The sequence below is a fragment of the Equus quagga genome, chromosome 19 (assembly GCF_021613505.1).
Source record: "Equus quagga isolate Etosha38 chromosome 19, UCLA_HA_Equagga_1.0, whole genome shotgun sequence".
In the NCBI taxonomy this organism is placed as follows: Eukaryota; Metazoa; Chordata; class Mammalia; order Perissodactyla; family Equidae; genus Equus; species Equus quagga.
In genome coordinates, this window is record NC_060285.1 from 25,715,703 (window position 1) to 25,743,673 (window position 27,971).

General features: G+C 37.0%; 1 protein-coding gene across 6 annotated transcripts in view; it reads right to left on the reverse strand.

Moving 5' to 3' along the window:
- Positions 1-5,513: 5,513 nt before the first annotated feature.
- Positions 5,514-27,971, reverse strand: part of VEZT (vezatin, adherens junctions transmembrane protein) — a 75,369-nt gene continuing 52,911 nt past the window's right edge. For 5 of the 6 annotated variants that reach the window (XM_046646189.1, XM_046646187.1, XM_046646186.1 and 2 more), the window contains 4 exons: positions 25,923-26,116; positions 20,244-20,344; positions 18,149-18,356; positions 5,514-14,996 (listed from right to left, as the gene is read on the reverse strand). In XM_046646189.1, the coding sequence (XP_046502145.1) occupies positions 14,482-14,996; positions 18,149-18,356; positions 20,244-20,344; positions 25,923-26,116 (1,018 nt within the window). In that variant the 3' untranslated portion in view covers positions 5,514-14,481. Of the gene's footprint in view, positions 14,997-15,037; positions 16,074-18,148; positions 18,357-20,243; positions 20,345-25,922; positions 26,117-27,971 lie in introns of those variants that run through there. The other variant, XM_046646190.1, reaches the window with a different exon arrangement.

Sequence of the window (27,971 nt, forward strand, 5' to 3'; positions counted from 1 at the left end):
TAAAAAGAAATATAAACTTTAAAAAAAGAGTAAACAGGAGCCGCACAACAGGGTACAAACCAGACTAAATAAATATGACTTACATCCTGCCCTGAAATGCAGCTTATAAGGGTGAAAGCGATCAGGACTGGACAGTTACTCCACTTGAAAACATCTTTGCTTTGGTAGCTGTAGAAACTCAGCAGGAGCCCCATGTTTGTTTACTGAACAGCAGATGAAATCCTCAAACAAACTTCTGCAGTGCACTCACAACTCACTTAAATGGATTCTCATATCTACAACCAAAACAAAGGGGACAAAAAGATCCATTGATAGAGTCAATGATAATATTTAAAGCACTTGCTTCTTCTGGCAACACCTGAGGATGGGTAAGTTGATGAACATCACAAACCATGAGGAACACAGTGGCTCAGGAAGCAGATCTGAAGACAGAGGCACCACTAAAAATCAGGCAAACACTTTCCATTAGAATATAACAGCAATCCAAAATTGTCATAAGCATTTGACATGCATTAATCTCATCTTATTATCATTGCAAACCTGTAAGCCAAGTCTCTGAAAGATGGGAATACCCCACTTCACGAGACCTGGTACACAGGAAGAACTACTGAGTGAGAATGTCAGAACAAGAAGAGGAGTCAGAAGAGAACCATTTATTCATGACTTACTGTTATGTTTCCTCTTCACTTAAACCTGTCACCAACCTTGTAACATAGGAACAAGCATCCTCTAAGAGTGAGGCACCTGGAGCTCCGGGAGGTGCCCACAGAAGTCAAGTGGAAGAAGACCAGAGACTTTAACCCAGTTGTTCTGACTCCAAATAGAGTGTTCTCTCTGCTACACCTTAGCAAACCGCCACAGGTTCAGTCTTGCTTGGGAGCATGTTAAGGGCTGAAACAGCAGGAGACCTGGCCCTGAAGAACAAAAAGGGCCCAACAAATATTTTCAGTCCAGTGTAATTTGGCATCTCCCTCTGTCACAGCACTGCCTGACCTTGTAGGTGTCAAGTCTATTTGTTTGATCCTACTTGACATCTCTGCATCATTTTGCACTGTTCATCATGCTCTTCTTGAAACCCTCTACTCTTCTGGCTTCCATGTCACATGTCCTAATTCTATCTCTCTGACCAATGATTGTTACACTACAAACTTAACCTGGATAATAGCTAATACTTACTGCATGCTTCTTACGTGGTAGGTATCATCCCAATCTCTTTATGTGTATTCACATGTATTAATTTATTTAATCTTTGTAATAATCCTATGAACCAGTTGGTATTATTGTCTCTCTTGAAAAGATAAGGAAACTTAGCAACAAAAGAAAAGATAGATAAATTGGACTTCATCAAAACTAAAAACATTTATGTGTCAAAGGACACTATCAAGAGAGTGAAAAGACAACTCACAAAAAGGGAGAAAATATTTGCAAAGCACATATCCAGTAAAGGATTAACATCTAGAATATATAAACTACAACATAACAAAAAAATAAGCAGCCCAATTAAAAAATGGACAAAGGACTTGAACAGACTTTTCTCCAACAACATACAAATGGCCTCATCTTTCTTAATCTTTTAGCAGCATTTGACGCATTAATCACTGCCTCCGTTATAAAATACTTTCTTCATTCAGCTTCCAGGACCACTTCAATATCACTGACTGCTCCTTTTCAGTCTCCTTTGCAGGTTCCCCTTTATCTCCTGACCTCCAACTTTAGGTTCCCCAAGGATCTGTGTTCTTTGTCTTCTGACCTGTGTTCATAACTTTAAACATCATCCAAAATGCTGACATCTTGTCTGGATCTTTCTCCTGAACTTAGACTCATATATCCAACTGCCTAGTCAACATTTCCACCTAAAGATTAACAAAGATTCGTATTTAACCTATCCAAACCCAGCTCAGTTTCTACCCAAAACTCACTGGCTGCCACATCTCAGTAAAAGACAACTGTGTTCCTCCAGTTGCTCAGGCCAAAAACCTTAGAATCATCCGGACCTCCCCTTTCTTACTCTTATTCATTACATCAGCAAATCCTGTTGGCTCTACCTTCAACATACACCCAGAATTGGATCACTCCTGACTGCTTTCACCACCACCACCACCACTCCCCCTCACGTGGATTACTGCGATAGCCACAGGTCTCCCTTCTCCCCATCCCCATCAGACTTCCACACAGAGGTGAGAGTGCTTTTTAAACTTAATAACTTCAGAATCTAAGTCAAGCCATGTCACTCCACTCCTTAAGACCCTCCAATGGCTTCCTATCTGAAAGTAAAAGCCACATTCATTACAAGGTCCTCCTTGACCAGACAGCCCCTTTCTCATGGGGCTTCCGCCACACTTGTCTCTCTGCTTCTGTTCCCGCTAAGGCCTTTCATTACTGCCTTTGTAATACTCTTCTATTTGTGGGAATGTTCCCTCACTCCCTTTATACCCGACTGCCCTGTATAAACAGCACTCTGCATCCTCCATATCCCTCTCACTCGGCTTTGTTTTCTGTACGGCAGTTCCCACCACCTGACCCACCCAACCTATTAAGTTTGACTCTCCCCTCCAGTATTTGATGAGGGCAGGTTTGTTTTGCTCACTGCTCTGTCCTCAGCATGGAGAACAAGTGTCTGGCATGCAGCACACACACAAACTGAATGGCCCTTATTGCTTTGGTGTTAAAAACAACGGGGGAGGGTTGCAACTTATAAGGTTTTAATGAATATAGCTTACATGATGGATAAAAATTCTTCAAAATATGAGGTCCATGGGGAAAATAATATCAGGGGTCCTTAGTTGATAAAATGCTGAGAACCTCTGGATTAGATTATTCCGGGTTTTGAAGTTTAACTGAAATTCAAACTCAACACAATTTCAGTAAGAAAAATTTTGAATTTTGGTACTAGGTCTGGTCATACCCTAGCCTCTGGGCATATACAACGTTAAGGGTTTTTCCAGTCTAACATTTCTCTGTATTTCGACCAAGTTCTTTCTTCCAGAACAGAACATGGCAGCCTTGCTTCCTTTTCTAGGCCAAGGTTTAGCTTAGGAAGTGATGCCTTGAATATATGCAGAATGAAAAGCTTTCTTCTTCTGTGTCAACATAAGCCAAAAATAACAATGAAATCCTGCACATTCTCAACTTATCAATTTCTTAAGTTATACTTTTTTTTCCTATTATATAAGCATTACACGTTTATTGTGGTGAAAAAAACTGGCTAAGTCACCCTTATGTCACTGTTTAAGAGATTATCATTGTTAAATTTTTCAGATCTTATAAAATATTCACATCGTATACTGTGTATAGTAACCTTGTTATTGGCAATCATTACCCATGCATCATATCTTAATCTTCTAAATTCAGGCAAGATAAGTAGCCTCCTGGCTAACAGCCAGGTATGAATGCTAAAGAGTAGAGCCAAAAAATAAAGCATTTCAGATCAAGGACCCACACAGAACTCCATTTCAGCCAGCATTGGTTATAGGTGGTCCTAGATATGAAACAAGAGAGAGATTCTCTTGTTGCTGAAATGAAGATAAACCAGAAAATTCTATTCCCACAAAGAAAACCTTGTAATAGGACATCCCTTCGTGATGAAAAGATTATCCTACCTAAGGGGAAAGGAGTAAGATGTAATCATAGGGAACTATTGCTCCTTTTGAATTTTTTTTTTTTTTTTTGGTGAGGAGATTAGCCCTGAGCTAACATCTGTTGCCAATCTTCCTCTTTTATTTTCTCCCCAAAGTCCTAGCACAGAGTTGTATATCCTAGTTGTAGGTCATTCCAAGTTCCTCTATGTGGGTCACTGCCTCAGCAAGGCTTGATGAGTGGTGTGTAGGTCTGGGCCCAGGATCCAAACTGGTGAAGCCCAGGCCGCTGAAGCAGAGTGCACGAACTTAACCATTCAACCATGGGGCCACCCCCTCCTTTTGAATTCTTACACTCTCCTTTTAAGTATTCATATTGGACTGCTTTAAGATATAAGGTATACTTACTTAACAGGTTAAGTTCTGCGCCAGAACAAGCTACATTTTTTTTAAAAAACTATCTTCCTCTCCTGCCACCTCTTCTTAGCCTTTCTAATCTCTGAAAGTTGAGTATTTCTCGGGCTGCTCACCTATGCCTAAATAAGCTCTCGTGTGCCCTGGAACAGAATGAGAAACTTGGCTTTGTCATAGTAGAGACTCTCTCTTTATTAAGAAATAGGTAATCTTAGAATTTTAGTGCTGAAGAGGATTTTAGAGGTCTAATCCAGTTCATAGATCACAATTGTTAGTTTTTTTTCCCCTACAGAGCAAAGTGGCTCAATATGGTTAAATAATTTGCCCGGTGTCTTAAAGAAGTAGTTTTACCCTTAATCTAAGTCTACCGACTTCCAAATTCAAGGGCTCTGTGCTCTCTCCTAGAGGTTAGATGTAAAATAAAATGTATCCACAGGCAGCTTATCATGATGAAGATCAGATGCTGGTGTCTTTTAGAACTGCTTGGGATACTGGTTCTGCCACTTCACGTATATGTATGATTTTGAGTGAGAAAACTACCGAGACTGTTTCCTTATCTTCAAACATTTTCAGGTTCAAGGAACATGTTTGATGCCTAATATTTAGTGTATAAAAATAAACATTTTCTCAGAGGGACACATTTAAGATCTTCCTTCCAATGAATAGGACTAATTTTCATATGATCAGATTCTGAAACTGTTCTATTAATTTTTATAGATGTCCTTTTGGGAAAATTACTATTTGCCAACTTTATTCTCAATGGTTACAGCACATCTGTAAAGACCTTCAAAAGCAAATTGTGAAGACAAGGAGTGGTTATCATATGGGATATTTCCGAACCCAATGACTTCAAAATCTGGTAGAGTAACTACAAGCATTCTACCTTATCTCACTTTTAAATAGTAAACCCCAGACAAGGGCCACATTTCAAGAAATTGCCTTCACAAATATTTATTCCTTGTCTCAAATCTTTTCTGGAAAGAGATTGCTTATTTATTTATTTAAAGGTTCAGTTCAAGGAAGGCCACTTTCTCTTTAACCAGCATTCAGTCTGCAGAGCCATTCTGGGGTTACCAAAAATGTTGCCAAGACTGTAGCTAAGCTTAGGGAGGTTCAAACCAATAATTTGTTCAATTACATAGGACAAAGCAGGATCCACTGGATGTTAACTTCCTTCTTTTCAGTACGTCTTTCCTGTCAGGGAGCTCATGTAAGTCAAAAAATACAAAATGATTAGAAGGTATCCAATGGCTGACAGTCATTGAGAATGGTGAAAATGGAGCTTTTAAACTTAATCTGCTGCTTTCACTGGTAAATTACCATCTGAGGCACTTGGAGGACCAAACAAACAAAACTTAGACTAATGAATCCAAGGCTTTCCTAGACAACTGCTGTGGGTACATTAACTAATTCTGAAAAACACCATAATAGAAGAAAGAGACAGGAGGATGAGAACAATAATTTTTACCTTTTGGCTAATTCATGTTGCAAACACCAGAATAAAAAAGGTGCACACAAAAAAGATAGAAAGAAGTACAGATTTTATTAGAGACTGCTTAAGCTTGGGAGGAACAACAATAATACAGGCATATGCAAACCTACTGTTGAGTGCTTGTAAAATCCTTTAAAACAGCTGACAAAAATTCAATATGATAAAATACATAAAGTTCTCAAAGAAAGTACTGTGTTAAGAAAGGTTATAATCTCAAGTCTTCAGGAAGGGTAGGAAATGTGCAGGTCTACTATATAAAACATAAGTAGTCAAAAAGTAAAAATTAAAATATCTCTGGATGTTCTCAAATGATATTTAAAAAAATACAGCTTAATGCTCCAAAAGTATCTGAAGTGAAGGCAGACTTTACAAACCTTCTATGTAAACAAGCCTGAACTCTGTAAGATGTTCACAAATTCCTATTTTCAGTGTTCATATTTAACAAGGTTAAAAAAGAGCGCAAAGGCCCCCAATACTGAGACCACTTATTGTACACAGACATAAGATGGGTTCAGAGTTCCAGGCTATGTCAGGAAATACAGTTAACTATGCTCACAGATCAGTTCACTGACACATGATTGCTGATGTTAGAACATTTTCACATTTGGGTGAATATAAAATGTCAAATTCTGGAAGAAAGTGAGTATAAGGCTCACCCCTTTAATTATATATAGTTCATTAGAGAAAAATGAATGAGAATAATTGAGGCATAAATTAAGAGTGAATTTCTAAGACAATAAAAGCATTGAAATAATTTGGCTTTAAAAGGAATCAAAATCCAAAGGTCACTAGAATCACAGCCTAATGTTTTATCAAAAGAAATATCATATACACGTAGTAACAGGTAGTGTTTTGATTTACACAAACAGGAAAACACTGTGCAAAAAGGAAAACATTGAAAGAAGGAAAACATAGTAATATTTAAAAGGCAAAAATAAGAGAATCCATGGGATGAAGCATCTGTATAATGAATGTAGTAAAGATCTAATCCCAGGGTTGAGTTCTTCTGAATGAGCCTCAATAGTCTCACAGTCCTATTTTAAAGGATCACCCATTGACCCACTTTTTCTAGTGTGACAAGGCTTGGAGGAACAGCACAGTTTTGGGCTCCTTTCACATGTGGAGTCCCTGATTAATCTGCAGTGATTTCAAATATGGTCTAAACCCATTGAAATGCCAGTATTACCAAAATTATACATTTTCATGGTGTATCATAGCCTTTGGATTTGGGTCTTTTCATGTCTTTTCAGAAATCCTGCCCTCCAAATTAAGTAAAAACATGTATGTGACTACAGCAATGTCACAATTACGATGTCAGACCATCTGATGAATAAACTAGGTCAGAATATTTTAAAAATACAGAGCAGCAGGGAATGAAAATAAAGAAACTTACGAAAAACCTTATTTTGCAAAATACTTTTGTAAAATGTGAGTTATTAACCTATTTCCACTCCATCATCCTTGCTTGTTTTCATCAACCACAGCAGATTCTGAAATGCAGCCTACACTGAGTCTAACAAGAACTACAAACAATGCTAAGATGTGTCTACAAATGACGCTAAGGTTCTTTCCAGATCTGAACCTCAAAAAGTGACCTCAAAGTAATGTGGTGGATTCAATAATGGATTAAAAGAAAAAGCCATTAAGCCTCCAGAAACAAGAACTGAAAATTACTTAGCAGTGGAGCCTGAGGGCAAAGACCAAGGACTTTCAGAAACTATGAACAATTAGTTAAATGAGACTGATAGAATATTGTTGAGTAGAAAGTCTCTGAGAAAAATGAAGCCAGAAATCATTCATTTGGGGGAGAATTTTTTTTGTGGCTAAGTTGTTTAACCCAAAAATAGAAATCTGATAATAAAAGTTATAAGAACAATTTTCCTCACTGGCAGTTAATAATAAACATATTAAATATCACATTCTATTGTGATAAATTACTATAATGTCAAAGCCTGATAAGACTTTACCTTGTTATCCACTGTCATCCCTCTAATTTTAGAAGGATTAACCAACCAGTTCTTGCTAAATTGTAGGCACACATACAAAAAAAAAGTGAGTCTTGGTGAACACAGGATGTCTAGCCAGCCTCAGGTTATCTTCAGTCTTCACATTCTTGACGTTCCAGGAATGATGCGCGAGTTTAGGTTGGTTCTAGGATAGGCCCAGGGGCCTGGTTTGATCTGGGATCCCTGGGACCATACCTAGAACAAACCCAAACAAAACCAAATTCCTTGGGAGTGCTTTCAGCTCAGGTAGACTTCTGGGCTTTCACTCATATGGACCTCCAGGGCTGTACCAGGACCACACGCCAATCTTTAAGGGATAGGAGTTACATTTCTGGAGCTTTCTGTACGTTGCCAGATGCTAGTACTGTGGCTGAGTAAGCATTGTTTAAGTCATGAACAGAAGGTACAGGTTGGTACAATAAAAGTGCAGAAAACACTATTATTTAGAAATGGACTTAATGTAAGAATTTACTTGGGAGGGGAAAAATAACATGCAATTTCTTAGGATATTATAAAAGAATAAACTTGTAAAAGACATGTTTTAGTTTTAGAAAAAATGTTCAATGATAAACTCATTTGTAGGAAGCCAAGCTTTAGGAAATGCTACAAAAGTGAAAAACGTCAAGTCCAAAATAGTAAAATAATCCCTTATTTTGAGAAACTCTTAGGATATAAATATGAGAGGAAATACATATTTCTACAACAATATCTCATAGAATACATTCATTTTAAAAACAGCATGGTCAGAAGTAGACACACACTGCTCTATTGCAATAGTATCTTCAATATATGCCAAATGAAATTCAGTAAATAGGGATGAAACAAACTAATTTAACTGCTGACAGGTTAAAATATATTAAAATGTATAACATTTAAAATACTACATGCATTTTAATTTACCATACATTTTAGGATATCCACCACATCAACTCCTTATTCATGTTAAACTTTTGTATATGTGAATCCTGGAATCAATTCATCCTCTTTTTGGTTTATAGCAATTACACTGAGTAGAATCACTTTCCTCTCACAGCTACACTCAAAGAGAATTTTTCTCCTTGTACCACCAACCCAAGTTCAGCATCATGACTATCTACTCTGTAAAGGCAGGCTCAACTCCAGAAATTGGTTTGGATCATCTATTTTTTTAATGAATGTTGTATCATAATTCCCTTCCAGTAGCACAAATAACTGAAAACTGACTATGAGGCACAGCCATGAAACAAGCAGACTGATTTTCCAATTACCCTGCATCTGATGGAAGGATGACTCAACAATGGTCACTAAAACACAGTCAGCCTGTTGGTAAAACTAAGTTGTTCAATGCTCTTTCTAGACAGATTTGAATTTTACTTGCAAACATTATAACATGCAAATTTCATGTTTATTTTTCATTCAAGAGAGAAAAACCATCATGCTTATTTGACATATTAAATAATTTAAACATGCAAAATATAGAATGACAGTGGGAATTTAGTCATTCAAATATCTGTCACTGATCCAACACTGATAACTTTTGGCAAGCTTTTAACATACATTTAATTGAACAAAAAAGTAAAGATATTGTCTTAAAGAGCTGCATGACCAAAGAATAAATTCTTCATGGTATAACTGCCTACAGTCTAAAAACCTTATTACTTCTCAATTCTCTGTGATATCAATAACGAAAGTTTCTTACTTTCCAGGGCTCAGCCTACTTCATGTTTTGGAAATGAAGATACATTTCTGTAAAATAACTAAAACCGAAACATGAAAAAAACAATCTAGCCAAAGAAACTTTTAGCAGCATGTGGTATCCAATTCAAATAGAAAGTACTATAGAAAATTCTAATTCAAATGGACTGATTTTAATCAGAGCCAAAAAATTAGAGGGCAGAAATATAGAGAAGGTAAAGTATAGAAACAAAATGGTTCTTTTTGTACAATAATAGCTCTTTTGAGAGCAGATATCTAATCTAGTAACCACTTTTTTTAAAGATAGCAATGAAACAGTAGCAAGAGATGTCACAAAATCCACGCACTGAAGTCTCATCCACTACTTCAGGTCTTCAGAGTCAACGTACTCTTACTTTATACATTACTCTAGCTGTCTTGGTCATCTGGGTTCCAAAACCAAAGCTGACTAAGAGTATTATGAAGGTGGAGAAAGGCTAGTGCTACAGGCACACTTAAGCAAGCAGTAAAATAAATTGGAGGAATCAGAACTATTAGAAAACAAGAAACTGAAAAACACAGGGCAGAGAATGGAGCCATTCAGGTAAAGGGGTATATAGTTCTCAGGGTGTAAGTCTATCACAGTATAACAACTAATGCTAATAATGATTTTGACATTGAAAAAGATTAAAATGTCTTTCATATATTGTTTAGGAATGCATACTAAGTTTTAAAAAGATTTCCTTCAGAAATTCTTCTAAAAAATTTTAATGCTTAAAGAGGTTTAAGCTCTACAGAAAACTGGGATATCTAGAATGACTCATTCTCCAAACACTCAGCTAGCAAGTTCTTACTAAATTAGCCATGCATGTTTAGTCTCAAACCAATAGTTCTAGAATATAAATCTTGGTGAACAGAGTTGAAATCACATTATAGTGCTGTAAATCTTAAGTCTGTGTACTATACAAGGAAAAATGAACAAAACCAAAATATCTAACATTTTCCTAAAATATACACAATGATTTACACAAAGATGACAGTCAAATTTTCTTTTACAGCTAAATTCATTAATGGAGAGACACAGAAACATCAACATATAAAAGCTGAATTAATACTTCAAATGTATGGCAATCACAATAGTCAACCAAGTATTTTCAGCAAGTTCTTAGTAGAGAACTAAGTGGAAACGAAAGTATGCTGAGCAGCCAGACAGGTACCACAAGGTCCATGCACTTTACAGACAGAAAAGCCCCTTAGCCTTCTTCAGTCTACTTACTCTTTATTTTAGACACAATTCTAGCAAGCTTGGCAATCTGGTTTCTCAGTCCTCAGCAGATTAGAAGCAGCGAATTAGAGGCCTAGTGCAGGAGGCAGGCACACAAGACAGCAGCAAAAAGTGACAGCTGATTATAAGGGAAGATAGAGAAACTGTGAAAGACAGATTAACTCAAAAAGCATAGCAGTGCAGGGTCACGTAGGGAAGGGGCAGTCTAGATCTCAGTAGGCCTTGAAGGCGAATTTCTGTTTATCACCCCATGACAGGAACTGATGTTCTTAAAGATGACAAAGAAAAAGTTAAAATTATATCCTAAATACTCTAGAAAAAGTGGAGAAGCAGGAAGCACATTTTAACAAATTTCCCACTAAACTGTTAAAAAAATTTAATGATTAAATGGATTCGCCTTGGTTACCTGAAAAATTAACTCCTGCAACTTAGTTACCTGTGAATGATGACAGGTAAATGAATTGTTACTGTACTAAGGGCATTTTTTCCATATTTTATTTTCTAAAACATTTGTAGCTTGATTTTCTAATATAAGTGTGAATTGCATAGATATGTTCTTATAAATAGAATTGGAAGTATAAATCAATCTTTATGCTTTGTCTGGTTGTCATTCAGGCATGATACCCACTTCAGTTCAAACAAGTGAGCTGAGCTATATCATAGTCTGACAGTAATTAGTTCTTGTTTCCTTGTTTTGTTTGGGTATAGAAACAATATACTAGGATTAAACCAAATCAGTTGAACTTTTCTTCCTACATGATTTATAATAATTTATCAAAATAGTTCATATTTTACATTATTGATGGTATATAAGTAAAAGTCAGTCACCAGAATGAAACGCCCTCTAGGGTCCCTTCTAGTTAACACTCCATTGATTTATAATTTTGTGAAATGTATTGGAATTTGATTCTTTATATGCTTTAATATTAAAAGCTTTACCACTTTTATTATATGAATCAGAATATTACTATTTATTTAGTTAAAAATTGAGTTTTTAACTTTTTGACCTATTTTACTAACTAAATATTTATAACCACATCTTGTTTTGCAGACTCAAAAGTTTTATTTCCTTTTTAACTACTTCTGAGAAGCCAGAAATTGCAAACATTATTTAGGAATCCAGAGAATTTGGGTTTTGCTGGAAAAACTCCCCATGACATTATTAGGTCAGCTGCACCCACAGCTTTTCCATGATGGATGTGGGCTTAAATCCATATTCTTAAATTTCCTTAGTAATTTGCCTTAAATGTGTTTCTCCCAACTTGCCCGTCTTCAGTAACTTCAGAAATCAAACTTGAGTCAATGCATCAGTTCCTGATTATTTCATTAGACACCGTTAAGTACAATTAGTTTTAATGAGGACTTAAGAAGTCAGATAATACAGACAACCTGTAAAAATAAGCAGAGGACTGTAAATCAAAGACCAGCAAGAGTCTGGCCCTAGAGAAGATAAGCAGTTTTAATGAAAGCTGGAAAAAAGGGATTTAAAATACAGTAACTGTCACCAGATCTTTATTGCCATGACTTTTCTAACTGTAGGCAAAGCATAAAAATCCTGTGCTCAAGAGTGACCCAAATAAATAGCGTTTTTCATGCATTCTTATGTTAATACTACATTTAAAACAAACTATGGAAATGTTCATATTAAAAGCTGTTAGGATATTACTCCTAACAAGAATTATACAGTCAAAATACCACTGTAAAATCTGGAAAGCACAATTACAAGGTTTCTCCACAAAATATTTTTCCCAGAGGGCTTCTTTTGGATATAGGATGGCAGCTATTAAAACTAGTCAAAAGCCTGGTAAGACAAAGTGAAATATTCTTAGAAAAGTAACAAACAAGAATACCCACTTATATTACATTGGATCTTTGTTTTATTTCCTAAGGTATTCATAAGAAGAAGAATAAAGTCCTAGACAGAGGTTCTTAGATTTCACTGAACATAAGTATCAGGTCTCATTCCAAAATGACTCACTAAGAATGACTGAGAATATAGCCCCAAATGTGCACTTAAGAAAATAGGACCTCCAATTAATTCTAATGTAAGTGCCTGATGAAAAAACAGAGAAACACTGACTTTTAGATTATTATAAGAGAACAATAGGAATTTTCACAGAAGATAATATTTTATCTTGGAAATATTTTTAAAGATGAAAGAAATTTTGAAAACTACACAACAAAAGAACATTCAATTAAAGTTCCAAGATCCTCGTATCATGATTTCAACAAGTAGAATGTTCATGGAGCTAAGTAACAACTAGTGAATAGAACAGATCAGACTGGAAGATTAGGAAGTCCTGATTAAAATTAGTCTTTCAAAATTAAAAAGTATCACCTCAGTGAGCACTGAATAAAACTGATATAATATTATGAAGATATTTTTCTCAAACTGGTGTAATAAAGAAATATATAATAAAAGAATTAAAAATTATTGAACTCTAATTCTTCCTGTGTAAGGTTATAGATTAAAAGAAAGATTGCAAAGTTTTTCCATAATTACTTCTTCAAAAGCCAAGGAAAAAGGGAGTTGACAAACTAATTTAAAAAGAACATATACTCTCAGTATTATTATTTAAGAAATAATAGTCAGTTACAACACAAGACTTTTTTCCTTGGAATTTAGTTAACTATTTCTAAGTGGTAAACTAGGCCCGCCCTAAGATTTTGCTCCTAATGGCATAATTATGGATAAGTCTCAGAATTTTTGGCAGAATCACTTATAGTACAAAGGATCTCTACTATTCATATAGAGCAGAACAAAGTTTTTCCTCAGGATAAAAAATAAATATCCTTAGGTCATTAAAAAAAAAATCCCCTTCGGTATATGAAAATTTACTCACTGGAATTGCTAACTTACAGGAATTCGAATGTGTTTCTTAACTCTAAAGACAATCTAGACTCATTATGTAATTTCCTTTCTAGGACAGCAGCATAAATTGAGTTATTCCTACATTTTCTCCAAATAACATCTATAAACTACGTCAGTGCATAGGAGCTATAGGTTTCAAAAAACAACATACTCCTGAAAACATCACTCTTTGAAAATGCAATCACAACACAAAACAGATGAGATCAAACAATTTGGAAAGCAATCTCTTTTAAGAGGTAGTATGCAACTGAAGTATTAAGGAGACAAGGATGCTTTCCAGGAAGCTGACAGGATGTTTCCAGAATTTTATTAGGGTGGAGACGGTATAGCCTCAGGCTAGAAGCCAGGAGCATCTTGACTTGCTTGTGATAATGGCACCCATTATCTCTAGGCAAATTGATAAAAAGAACTTTTTGCAAAGTTGGGGCTGAGGCCTTGGACCCTAGGGATCCCACATTGACATTATCTCTAGGGTTGGAACAAGAATAGAAAAACATAAACACACAAAAAATTGAAAGGGTAATTCTCAAAATGATACAATGTTTTTCTTAAAAAGATCATTAGGAAATCTTTGAATTAAGTAATGAATACACATATGAACAAGGAAACATAAGAAATACATCATACCCCAAGTACCTATAAAACTACGTTTTAGTCCCAAATCCCAGTACACATCAATTGCATGGATTCAATTATTTTTTATTCAGAACCTGCATCTTTGTTTTAAGACTGGTATAAACAAAAATAAAATACAAACAACTTGTTATTAACATAATAGCTGCAGTTATTAACTGCAAGAATACAGTAAAAAGGAGTCATACTAAATGTTTAATGTTCTTGCAACAGAATTATCCCAGTCATTTCATGGCAGCAAATTCTGGCAAGAAATGATAAATTCATTTGTTATTAAAAGTACTTAAAGAATTTCCAAGATCAATCAGTTGTGCTGCAAACAAAACAGCAGTTTATGCAAAAGAGCCCTTACCTTCCTCTTATTTTCTATAGGATCTGCCATTTACAGGTAACTACTTTCAGATCAAGGTTCTTCCTGTAAATTCACATCTTAGCTTTATATGTAGTAAACTTACACTCATTTTCCCTTTCCAGTGGAATATCTAGTCTTGAAGCTAAAACACTTTCTTAAAAAAGGAACAATTTCAAATCCTTCGTGTCAATCTTGGTTCTTACTTTTCTTCTACCTCATTTTTATTTTCTTGTATTATTTGTTCTTCCTCCTCATCACCAAAAGTCTGTTCCTGCATGGTGGTGAAGGAGAGAGATCTAGCAGCCACTTCTGCAGCGAGGCCAGCAGTGAAGGTAAAATCCGGTGACAGATGTAGCTGTGCCAGCCTCTGCCTAATGGAGGGCTGTGACGAATCCCTGGGAGTTGGACGGGCAGTGGCCAGGCCACCTACGTCTGCCTGCTGAGATTCATCTTCACTGTCACATTGGTAACACACTCTTTCTTCAGCTCTTTGGAAGAAGACTTCATTTGCAGAACTGTCTTTATTGTTACCATCTAGAGGGTTTTCACATAAATACTCAGTCCTACTACTTATTTCATTGTCAGTTGTGGAAAGTTTACTATTTTCCTCTTCAGTATCATTTTTACCAACTTCCCCCATATCTGAATCCACTGATGGTTCTGAATTACTTATGGGTTCCACTGGGTCTACAGGAGACAAGGATTTCAACACAGCTTCAAAGGGGGGGGGGGGGGAGAAAAAAAAAAGAAAGAAAGAAAAATAATAACTAAGGACCCAGCAATGATTTAAACTTTACACTCCTAGTAGTTTTTTTCTTTAAAGAACAATAAATAAATAAAAGCTAAATAAAATTTTTTAGTAAAATCAATGTAAATTTGTAAATCCAGAGAACTTTATAAGAGGTAAAAAGCCTAAGAAATGAAGTGAGATGGGGTTTTAATGGAGATTTTAAAACACCTCACATATTCTCATTCAAAATATTAAAGCAGTGGTTCTCAAAGTGTGGTCCCCAAACCAACAGCATCAGTCAGCATCACCTAGGAATTTGGTAGAAATGCAATTCTTGGGCCCCACTCCAGAGCTACCGAAGAGAAAATTGGGAGTGGGGACCAGCTATGCTTTACAAGCCTTCCACTTGATTCTGATGCACATGAAAGTTTGAGAAACATTGTATGAAAGAATAAGCACATAGTTTTCACTGATAAGCTGTCAGATAAAATGCCTAAGAATCCAGATACTAATCGTATGTTCTACACATATATATTTACAAGTTAAAACAGCACGGGGAAAAAAATGCAACATATAATTCAACTTACTTGCCAACCACCTAACAAGACCCTGATGACAACAAAGCCATAACTTCTACACATTTTGTAATGCCACAGAAAAATATAAAATGAAATAAAATCTGTATTTAAGATCAACTACTGTACAAAGCATAATACATAAATATTACATCCATACGGCAGAAGTTGTCCTTTCAAGGAAAATGAAGTTTATTTAGCCCCTCTTGATGTTAGTAGGCAGTGGGTTGCTTGCTAGGCAGTCTCTCCTCCCAGTATGAGGGGTTAGTACAATACAATATATTATGAAGCATGACGGAAGAAAAAAAGTGCGTCTTGAAGATCTGGCGTTTATTTAAAAAATAATTTTGTAAAACGTGTCCATTTCCAAGAAACAGATCCCTAAGCTGCAGTAACTCCACTAGAGAAGCAGCAACAACAGAAAAAAATGGCCACAGCAGGTTCCATTGTAGAATGTCCCTCTCTAATTCCATTCGGACTTTACCCCTGTAGGCAGAGATGAAAACAACTCTGGAAGATGTACTGAAATTTTTCATGGGAAAAGCATTTTATGGTATCAGCAGCTTTTTACTTATTTTCACAAACTAAATCAGCATTATTGCCCTTTCAAATGTAAACTATCAAAGCACATACCTGAAAAGAGGCACACTTCTCTCGCTAAATCTTTGCCCATACTGTCAATTGGATAATTTTAAAGCTACATGAAGAAAATACTAAATAAAAAAAGGACACAAGTTCATATACAGTGCTATTTTCAGTCTTCATGTACAGCTTTAGTCTATAAATCTGTCAGTTCTTAAAGAATGCAACATATATCAGAAGTTGATTGATATTCCTGAATACTGCTAATTAAATGGGGAGATATAATCTGTATAATGGGTCAGCGGACAAGTGCATTTCCACCGTGCCAGAATATAAGCCTCCGGGAGTGGAGGGAGTTTTGTCTCTTGATCCAAGTGCTACGGATATACAGCAGTAAACAGTGCCTCAATAACTACTTGTTGAGTGAATAATTTGCTGAATGAATACTGAGGGGGATAAAAAAGCCCCTATTTAAGGAGACTGTAATTTAATTACAGAGACAATACAATCGACCACATAGAAAACAACAGAGCCTAAAACGTAATAGTCTTAATCTCTGATTTACGTAGGCCCAATATATGAACAAGCAGGTTACAGAAACTCTATTTTTACTGCTGCTGCTGGGAAGTTCTTTTTTGGGGGGAAGTTCTTAATCTACTATATGCTGTGCTGCTCAAGACCTGCTTTCATTTCACTACTGTGCCCCTCTGGTGTGAGCATCTGCAGTGGTAGGAGAGGTGTCAGAGAAGGGCTGGAGCGGTCAGAGGAGGATTCACAGGGGAGACTGGTGGAGACGACAGCTTGGGGAAAGAGAGAATTCTTGGTAAAGGGATCAGCATGAATGTTCTTCATGAATAAAAACAGCAAGTTTGTGGACGCATAGTCTAATGAGATAAATATAACTAGAAGAAGATATCTTTATTAGAAATAGTGGGAAATACAATTGGATATGACGGACTCATATGATGGAGAGGCTTGAAACCAGGAAAAGGAGTTTAGATTTAATATAATAAGAAAGGAACCGCTATAGGTTTTTAATTTAAAGAGTCATTATCAATACGCTGTTTGAGAAATACCTGGAAGGAGCTTGCAGATACATCTTGTCCAAGGTACATCTGGACAAGGGAGAATAGTAGGGCTCCCAAGAGAAGAAAACCCTGGGGAATTTTCCAGAAGTACAGGTAATGTATATACTTCTAGTGAAAAAGAGGAAGGGAAAAAGAAGGCAGTCGATTTTGGGCTCAACCCCAAAATGAGCGTCATGCTCAAAAATGGAAGGGAAGCCCCACTCAACCTTCTTAGAAATCCATAGGAATTACTTCCTCAACTAGGAATTAGGTAGTTTGATAATGCCAAGTATTAAGTGTCCCTTCACTCCCTCCCCTGCCTCCCATGAAGTTTGACTAAAGAAAAGCAGGGCAGGAAACATAAGGGAGTTTAAGGCTAATCTCAGGTATTACCAGTCATCCAACTTGGTCCAAATCCAAGTATGGAGACTTTGCGCACAGAGGCACCTCCTCTTCTCCCATCTACTTAAGTGCTCAAATCAATGAAGTAACCTTAATGATGTAACTAAGTGGTTAGGTCTTAATTCATTTGTTTCAATAATGAACATAGAGTTATTATTTTGTGTTTCATTGAGGCATCTATAATATAAACATAAAGATAACAGAGTTTAGAATCTCGAATTCACTAAATTTGAAAACACTCTAATTTATTCAACCCATTGGCCATTCTAAAACAAATTTAGTAAAAAAATCAACTGATGAAAAAGTGTGATTTCATATTCCCAATTTGATTATATACCTACTTTTTTATTGATCAAACTGATTTCACGTCTAGAAGAAAAACTACTATACTTACTGATGGATCCCTAAAATTAAAGCCATAAGAATTATATAGCTAAAGTAAGATTCACAGTTCAAGAAAAAAGAATCCCCTACACTGAAATAAGCTTTTACTCTGAAGTCAGTGCTTACCGTGATCACTAAACAGAAGTTGCTTCCACTTCTGCCTTTCTGCCTCGGATGCTTTAAATCCCAGCACAGATTTTAATTCTTGGAGTACCCTCTTGGATTCTTCATGCTCATGCTTCTGTCTCTCTCTGTCTTCTTGAGACAAGTAATAAAAATCATCCTTTCTGAAATCACTGTCCATATCTATATCATCAACATAAGCTTCTAATTCCTGAAAATGAATACAACAAAAAGCACTTACTTCAAGCAGATAGTTTCCTAGGAGCATCCATTTTCTTGCACCTACCCATCTCCAAGATTAAAAAATGAGGACTCTCGGCACAGGTCATTAAAGCAGTTGGGCAAACAAAGAAAACATACTTATAGATAAGCTGACATCTTAAAACAACTTAACAGTTGATACAAACAAAGGCTGTGGATAAGAAAGTTTAACAAGTTCAATCATTATTTTTCTACTCTGATCCTACTCTATAGATCTAGTCAAGATTACAGTTATTAGCTCTGTCAAAACCAATCAAAATGAGCAGGGCTGGTGGTTTGGGGCAGCGGTCAGGTACGTTAGTCTTTTTGTGGTAGACATCTGTGGTTCTTTCTGACTTCCTAGGAAATCTGAACACTATTGGTAGGTCTGGGCAATACCTCATCCTCTGGTTCTCCATCTCTAAGGCAGAGGGTAGGATTCTTGTTCACCCAGCCTCTCTTGCAGTTATGGTTCAGGAAAATGACTTGGGATCCTCAAGATGTACCTGGATCAGATCTGATTCAGAAGTCTGCTATAAAAGCAGCAAGCATCTTGAGGAGCCCATTTTGGCAAGGATGGTGGCAGATCATTTCCAGAGGTAAAAGTTTGAAGGTAGCTTTCATCGTTCAGCAACGACGGAGCAAGTGGCAACGTCTGCATCCAGTGATCTAGGCAGTGGTATTGCCACTGGAACAGTTCTTTTGAGTGATTTTGGCTGTTTACCCCAGCCTGATTCAAGCTTGATTATCTGGCCCGCTGAAATATTCTGTCAGCTAATGATTTTAATCAATTTCTTGTTTGTTAAACCATGTAGGGTCTCCCTTTGCAATTAAGAATACTGAATAGACAACATGACCTAAGGAAAAGAAGTTTTCCTTAGGAGGAGCAAAGAAATCTTTGTCAATATCTAATGCAATCATTAAAAACTTGTTTTTTAAAGTGAGGTATAACATACATGCAGTCAAATGCACAAATCTTAACTGTACAGGATTTTTATGTATGTGTATATACTGGTAACCGCCACTCAGATCAAGATAAAAACATTTCGAGGGGCTGGCCCAGTGCCATAGTGGTTAAGTTCGTGTGCTCTGCTTCAGTGGCCTGGGGTTTGCAGGTTCAGATCTCAGGCGCAGACCTAGTACCACTCATCAAGCCACACTGTGGCAGCATCCCACACAAAATAGAGGAAGACTGGCACAGATGTTACTTAGCAACAATCATCCTCAAGCAAAAAGAAGAACATTGGCAATGGATATTAGCTCACGGTCAATCTTCCTCACAAAACAAAAATAACATTTCCAGTAACCCAGAAGGTACCTTTGTCAATTCACTTATTTTTAATGGGTTTAATCACTTTTAAGTGTCTAAGAAATGGAAAATTAGATACAAATAACAAGAAAATCTGCCGGTAGATTCAATGGATTCAAATTCAAGGCACTAAGAACTAACGATCTGATATAAACTCAATACACTACACTGTGATTTTGAAGCTCATTAGAAACATAAATTCAGGGGCTGGCCCTGTGGCCGAGTGGTTACGTTTGTGTGATCCACTTCGGCAGCCCAGGGTTTCTCCAGTTCGGATCCTGGGCGCAGACATGGCACTGCTCATCAAGCCACGCTGAGGTGGCATCCCACATGCCACAACTAGAAGGACCCACAAGTAAAAATACACAACTATGTACCGGAGGGCTTTGGGAGAAAAAGGAAAAAAAAAATCTTTATAAAAAAACAAGAAACATAAATTCAACAACTTATTCAACAATTAATTATCCTATAACTTCACTTACAGAGAAAGTTAGGTAACTGTGTACATGAAACTCTTCTTTGGGGGAAAAAAACAATTTTCACCCTTACCTGCTCCTCGGGGATGGGATCTTTGTCTGCGATGTGTAGAGCAGGCTGCATCAACGGTACTACAGTACAGTGTGGGTTTTCACATGCTGTTTCAGGCTTGGCTTAAAAAGAAACAGGCCGCACAGAAATTAGTGAATATATAATTAAAAAATATTCTTGTTACTAATATTTTGCTAATTTCATAGTCCAACTTGTTCTGATTATAACTTTCATTTAAAAAACAAGGATATTAAAGTTAATAGCAGTAAATCAGTAGATTTACAATTTAAGTTAAATTTAAGCTCTTGGAGGAGAAAACCTGGTTTTCTCCCCCTTCAGCTCACTAAGTACTATCTGGCATACAACTGGTACTCTATGAATATTTGCTGAACAAATCAACTTTTGCTCAAGGCATAGGAACAGTCTCAAGACAGACTATCACCCTTCCTCACAAAAGACAAACTTCAATCTTGCACTTCAATTGTACTATTTTTACACTCAGAAGTTAAAAGTGGAAGTGAATTTCACAAGTAAATAGCTGGAAACGATCACCCAGGTGAGTTCAACTTTGATTAGTTATTTAAAATTGGTATCGGGCTGGCCCAGTGGCATACTGGTTAAGTTTGCGTGCTCTACTTTGGGGGCCCAGGGTTTGTGCATTTGGATCCCAGGCACAGACCTACATGCTACTCACTGAGCCATGCCATGGCATGTGCCACATACAAGACAGAGGACAACTGGCATGGATGTTAGCTCAGGGACAATCTTCCTCAGGCAAGGGGAGGAGGATTGGCAACAGGTGTTGGCTTGAGGCCAATCTTCCTCAACAACAACAACAAAAAACATCTAAAAAGATAAATAAGTAAACTAAAACTGGTGTTTGGTATCTAATCACAGGGTTACTTAATCTCATATCGAGCTCTCTTTCATCAATTTCTCTCCACTTAAAAAGAAGTATGGTTTTAGCCTCTAGATTTTCACCTTTTAAAAGTAATGACAGATAATTGGTTGGGACCAGGGTTGGCTGGCACGGGCTGGTGTGGTCAAAGCTAGCTGGGCTGAGCTGGGCAGAACTCTCAGTAGCTGTGAGTCGGCAGGAAATGTGGCTTAGTAGGAGACAATCCACAGTGTCAGGTGATTGGTTATATACAAGGGATTGAGTAAATAAATATATTGAAGATAATGACAGCCAAGTTTCTCATAATCAGAAAAAGTAGGTACAAATATAGAAAGGGGGAAGGACAGAATAAATTAAGTGGTGTTGGAATTAAACTGGAGGTATTGGTATGAACTTATGGTTTATAACACATATGGACAGACAGCTATAGAAATAGATATACGTGTGGTTAAATGTATATACACAGATATGTTTCCCAGGTTTGTACACTGAGAAGTGGTAAAAGCAATAACATCCTGGTGGCTATGAGCATATAGCACCCAGATCTTGGTTTCTAAATGCAATCTTCCATTAAAAGGAATGAGGGCTTGGGGCCAGCCTTGTGGCTGAGTGGTTAAGTTCACGGGCTCTGCTTCCACAGCCCGGGGTTTGTTTGCTGGCTTGGATCCTTGGGGCAGACCTACACACTGCTCATCAGGCCACGCCATCCCACACAGAAGAACTAAAATGACTTCCAACTAGGTTATACAACTATGTACTGGGGCTTTGGGGAGAAAGAAAAAAAAAGAGGAAGACTGGTAACAGATGTTAGCTCAGGGCCAATCTTCCTCACGAAAAAACAAAAAATGAAATGAGGACCTCTTGGAGACATGGCTGATATGAGGACTGGGGGCAAGGAAAGTATAAGAAAGTAAAGAAGAGCTCAAAGAATGCTGGTGACACAAACCATGTTGAATGGGTTCCCTCTGGTCAAACTTTGGACAATTTGAGAAACAAAAAAATAATATAACAGTAACAAATTATGATTCATCAAATAAAACAAGAGTCTATGGTGCCAGCCTGGTGGCACAGAGGTTAAGTTCGCACGTTCTGCTTTGGTGGCCTGGGGTTTGCCAGTTCAGATCCCAGGTGCGGACCTCCACAGCGCGTGACAAGCCATGCTGTGGCAGGTGTCCCACACAGAAAGTAGAGGAAGATGGGCATGGATGTTAGCTCACGGCCAGTCTTCCTCAGCAAAAAGAGGAGGATTGGTGGCAGATGTTAGCTCAGCGCTAATCTTTTTCTTCTTCAAAAAAAGAGGGGCTGGCCCTGTGGTCGAGTGGTTAAGTTTGCATGCTCCACTTCAGTGGCCCAGAGTTTCACCAGTTCGGATCCTGGGCGAGGACATGGCACTGCTCATCAAGCCATGCTGAGATGGCATCCCACATACCACAACTAGAAGGACTCACAACTAAAAATACACAACTATGTACTGGAGCACTTTGGGGAGAGAAAGGGAAAATAAAATCTTAAAAAAAAAGGAAAAAAAAGGAAGAATCCATGCATCCATATTGATATAAATAAGTAAATAAGTGGAAAAGAGGGATGCTTTACTTTATAATAGAATGCCAACTAAGAAGTACAAAAGGAAAAACGGAATTAGAAAATTACTATTTGGCAGCCATCTAATTTAAGCAAAATCTAATTTAAGCAAAAAGTATCAATGGATGCTAAAGCTAGCTGGTGAAAAAAAATTTCTTTTTTGAGGAAGATTAGCCCTGAGCTAACATCTGCCACCTATCCTCCTCTTTTTGCTGAGGAAGACTGACCCTGAGCTAACATCCATGCCCATCTTTCTCCACTTTATACAGGGGACGCCTACCACTGCATGGCTTGCCAAGCCTTGTCATGTCCGCACCCGGGATCCGAATCAGTGAACCCTGGGCCACCAAAGCGGAACACGCGAACTTAACTGCTGCGCCACTGGGCCAGCCCCTGGGTGAAAAAATTTTAAGCTAATTTATTTTATTCACTTATAAAATTCAGTCTTTTTGGTATATAATTTTATGAGTTTAGACAAATTAGAGTCATGTAACCACTACTACCACCACAATCAAAATATAGGATAGCTCCAGCTTAAATATTTACTAATGCTGCCTTATCCAACTCCTCATACCCATTGAAATGTTTTCTGTTCCTATTAAATTTTACCAGTTTAAGAATGCCATGTAAATGGAATCATATAGTATGGAGTGATTTGAGTCTGGGTTCTTTTGATTAGCATTAGTATTAGAAATTCTTCCATCTTACTGATGTATCAGCAGTTCATTTCTTTTTTATTGCTGAGTAGTATTCCATTGGATGGATGGATGAAACAGTTTATCTATTCACCAGCTCAAGGTTATTTGGGCTGCTTCTAGTTTTAGTGATTATGAATGAAGCCACTATAAAATATGAGTACAGTTTTTTGTGTGAATATTAAGTTTTTATATCTCCAGAGAAAATATCTAGCTATGATATGACTGGGTCATACGGTATGTGTATACTTAATAATGGGAAAAAGTTTGATACAGAAAGGATATTTATATAATCTCAAGGTATTTTTTTTTTTTTTTTAAAGATTTTATTTTTTTCCTTTTTCTCCCCAAAGCCCCCCAGTACATAGTTGTATATTCTTCGTTGTGGGTCCTTGTAGTTGTGGCATGTGGGACGCTGCCTCAGCGTGGTTTGATGAGTAGTGCCATGTCCGTGCCCAGGATTCGAACCAACGAAACACTGGGCCGCCTGCAGCGGAGCGCGCGAACTTAACCACTCGGCCACGAGGCCAGCCCCTCAAGGTATTTTTTTTTACAAAATATGTATCATGAAAGACAAGAAAAGCTAAAGGAGAAGACAGAACAAGAAAATTAAATGCCACGTGTGATCTGGACATACAAAAATATTATTAGACTAATCAGTAAAATTAGAACAAGGTCTGTGCATCAGAGCAATACTATATCAGTGTTGATTTCCTCATTCTGATGGTATACTGTGGGTATGGAGGAGAATGTCTATGTTTTTCAAAAATGCAAAGAGAAGTATTTAGGGGTAATGGGATTTCACGTCTGCATCTTACTCTCAAATGGTGCAGAACATCAACAAAAGAATGCACAGACTCATACACAGAGAGATAAGGCAAATCTGTCAACAACTGGAGAGTCGGATGAAGGATACTTTGACCTATTTTTGTGATATTCCTGTAATTTTGAAGTAACAACAAAAAAGATATTGCTAACTAAATCACTTGTTTCTTAAAAAATTCAAACATTTTATTTCAAGTTGTACAGCAATGGTCATTATGAGCGTTTCAGTGAGATAAGTTTGTGAATTACTTGGTCTTAATTCATATCGTTATTACCTATGAGCAAAAGCCACATATACAGTACATAATTAAGAAATGGCGTATCACCTGCCCAATGATTTGGAGACAGTTTTAACAATCATGTTTAAGTGAATGACCAAGATTCAACATCTCAGAGTATGCTAAAGGAGGGGTGAATGGGATACATCTTTTAACACCCAATGGTCTTCTCAGTGTTTCTACTTACAGAAAATGTATGCAAAAGCTCTAGCCTTAACTCACATCAAAAAGTTAATACGCATAAATATTTACACATATCAAAAACCCTTGGCAAATGTACACTTTGTACAAAAAATTATTCACCATTTACATTTGAGATATAAAGGAAATCTATCGGTAATATATCAGTAATTAGCACAGTAACATTTTCTTTGAAAAAAGTTAATACTTTTACTGTAAGGACTTATTCAGCTTGTTTAAGACATTAAACCAAGTAAGACAGATCTAGCTTTAAACCAAACAATGACTAATAAGATGATAAAGCATTAATTATCTTTGGCAGCAATACAATTTCTGTACATAAATCTGATCAACCTCATCATAAAGGTCCAAGGTATAAACACCGTATTGGTTTGTATCACAAGTTTAAACATTAATATACTGAACATTTACAAGGAAATTAGTGAAATTAATTAAAAAACAAGTATAAAAGCTGGGTCAAATGAAAGCAGTTTTGCAGAAAACTTCAAGACTGCATTTTTACCTAGCAAGTACAAGGCACTCTGATGTTACCATTAAATAATGGCACTTAATAATACATTTTAGAGCCTTAATAACAAATATGCAGTACCACTTATTATGGCATCTGTATACTATTTCTGAATGACTGAAGTATTTTCTTTTTTCTTTTGATGAGGAAGATTCACCCTGAACTAACATCTGTGCCAATCTTCCTCTATTTTGTATGTGGGTCATCACCACAACATGGCCACTGCCAAGCAGTGTAGGTCTGCACCAGGAACTGAACCTTGGCTGCCAAAACGGAGCATGCAGAATTTAACCACTAGGCCATGAGGCCAGGCTCCTGTTGAGTATTTTATCTTAAAAGCAAAACTCAGTTTCTGGCCCCTGACTATGAAACTCATTATTACCCTAACTGGAAAAGAGTTTCTGGAAATTCTAATAATTAAATAATACTATTAAAATCTATCCCTTCACTTAAGTTTTTTACAAAGGAGGCATATGATTCAGGGAAACTTTAAATAATATTAATTTTTTGTTTAATAGAAGGCGATAATAATAGGAGGCAAGACTTTATATTCAGGGTCAATTTGTACGTATAAGCTCAATCTTTTTTAAGTAAACTAAGAAATTTTGTCAAGTCAGTTTCATCATGGAGATAAGAAATACACCTGATAAAATCCTACCAGAGTGGAATAAGCATTTCTGGTAAGTGTATGTGAAAGAAATCTCTCATAGTTACCTTTCTTATCGGTGTTCCTTCGTAGCAGTTTGTCCACTTGAGAAATGGCCTCTTCCCAGCAGTTGTTGCTCGCTTGAACATGGGGCTGAATCAACTTTAATTTCTGTTCTAGGATTTGATAAGCTTCTGACACTAGTTCTTGTGTTTCTTTAGTACAAACAAGCTTTTCAAGTTCATCTTCAAGAATTATTACCCTGAGTAATAAGGAAAAACAAACAGATTTCTAAAATATAAAAAGCAAAATTTATAATTCACAAGGCTTAGTTAAGAAATAAGCTTATAAGATGAAAAAAGTTCTGAAGATGGAGGGTGGTAACAGTTGCAGAACAATGTATACGTACTTGATGCCACTGAACAGTGTGCTTAAAAATGCTTAAATGGTAAATTTTATGTTATGTGTACTTTACCATAATTTTTTAAAAAGCACATAAAGAATATCATATATTTATTCAACAAATATTTCTTGCACACATAGTGGGCATTTTATGAACTGAAAGGATAAATTAAGTCCATTTCCTACTTATAAGAAACTTATGATTGAATCAGGGAAACTATACATATATAAATACAATAAATATCAAAGTTATAATACCATTTTATTTCCATTTTACAGATGAGGAATTAAGCCCAGAGAGTTGAAGAAACTTGTCTGGAGTCATGCAGCTGGTAAGCTGTAAAGCGGGGCTGAATCCACAGAGAAAGAAACATACAGTGTTGCAAGAATTCAGAAGGGGAAGTTACTACCAGTTATGGGTACACACAGGGAACAGCTGAGGAAGAGGTATTTTTGAGGTAGCACCGAAGGATTGATAAAATTTGAGCATGTACAAAAGATGAGGAAGGTCATTCTAGATGGTACATGGAAAAAGGCATTTATATAGTTTGGCTAAACTGAAGGAAAGGAGTGCAAAATAAAGACAGAAAAGCAGACTGCAGTCAGGTTCTGGCAAACCTGTTCTCTGGGATGTTTTATACAGACTTTGGTCTAAGCGGCTACATTCGAAACCAGTGAAGATTTTCAGTTAAGTGAGAAAGCAAATATATGCCTTAGAATCACTAATTGGGCAGTGAGCACTCTGGAGGCAGGGAGAACAGTTAAAGGGTTATGTCCTAGTTTAGGCAAGTTAGAGTGGGAACAGCAAAGGGGACAAGCGAGAGGGAGGAATGGAACACAAAACTATTATTTAGATAACACTTTGAGTGTACAGCAGTGCTATAGAGCAAATCAGATATGATGGTTTGTGACTGGTATACTCTCTAGCTAAAATATTTTGAGGGGCTAGCCCCGTGGCCAAGTGGTTAAGTTCGCCCAGGGTTTCGCTGGTTTGGATCCTGGGTGCAGACATGTCACCGCTCGTCAGGCTATGCTGAGGCGGCATCCCACATAACACAACCAGAAGCACTCACAACTAGAATACACAACTATGTACCGGGGGAGAAGAAGTAAAAAAAAAAGAAGACTGGGCAACAGTTGTTAGCTGAGGTGCTAATCTTTAAAAAAAAAAATTTTTGAAAGGTGACACACCACAACGTGTAGAATATTTCATTTTTAAACAGGGAACGTACTTTCCACACATAATCCCAAGGTACAAAGCTCCTCCTTTTCATTTTCATGCCCATCCAGTGTAGCACTCTTCCTTCTCTGAGCCATCATCCCTCATTCTAATGCATTCCATTACGCCCTGTACATTTCCGATTCTATTGCCAAAAACTAATTCTCTAGAGACACTGGCTTAGCCTAATGCAACCTTTCCACTGAAATCTTGTTTTCCTCTGATGATGATCCAGCCTTTGCCACCCACTCAGGTGGAGATCGCCTCATCTCCCATATTCCCTGTGGAAGGCAGGGAGCAGCTAAGGCCAGCAGAACATCCCTGCCTCATAGCTTAATTTTTCCTTAGGTCCTAACCTTAACATCAGCCTTACGTACCTAGCTCAGAACTTGTATTGGTGGGTAAAAACTTACCTACTCAAAATGTCTTTCTGACCTTAATTTCCTACCTTTGTATATTATATCCTTCCTCACTCTAGTAAACTAGTCTTTAGATT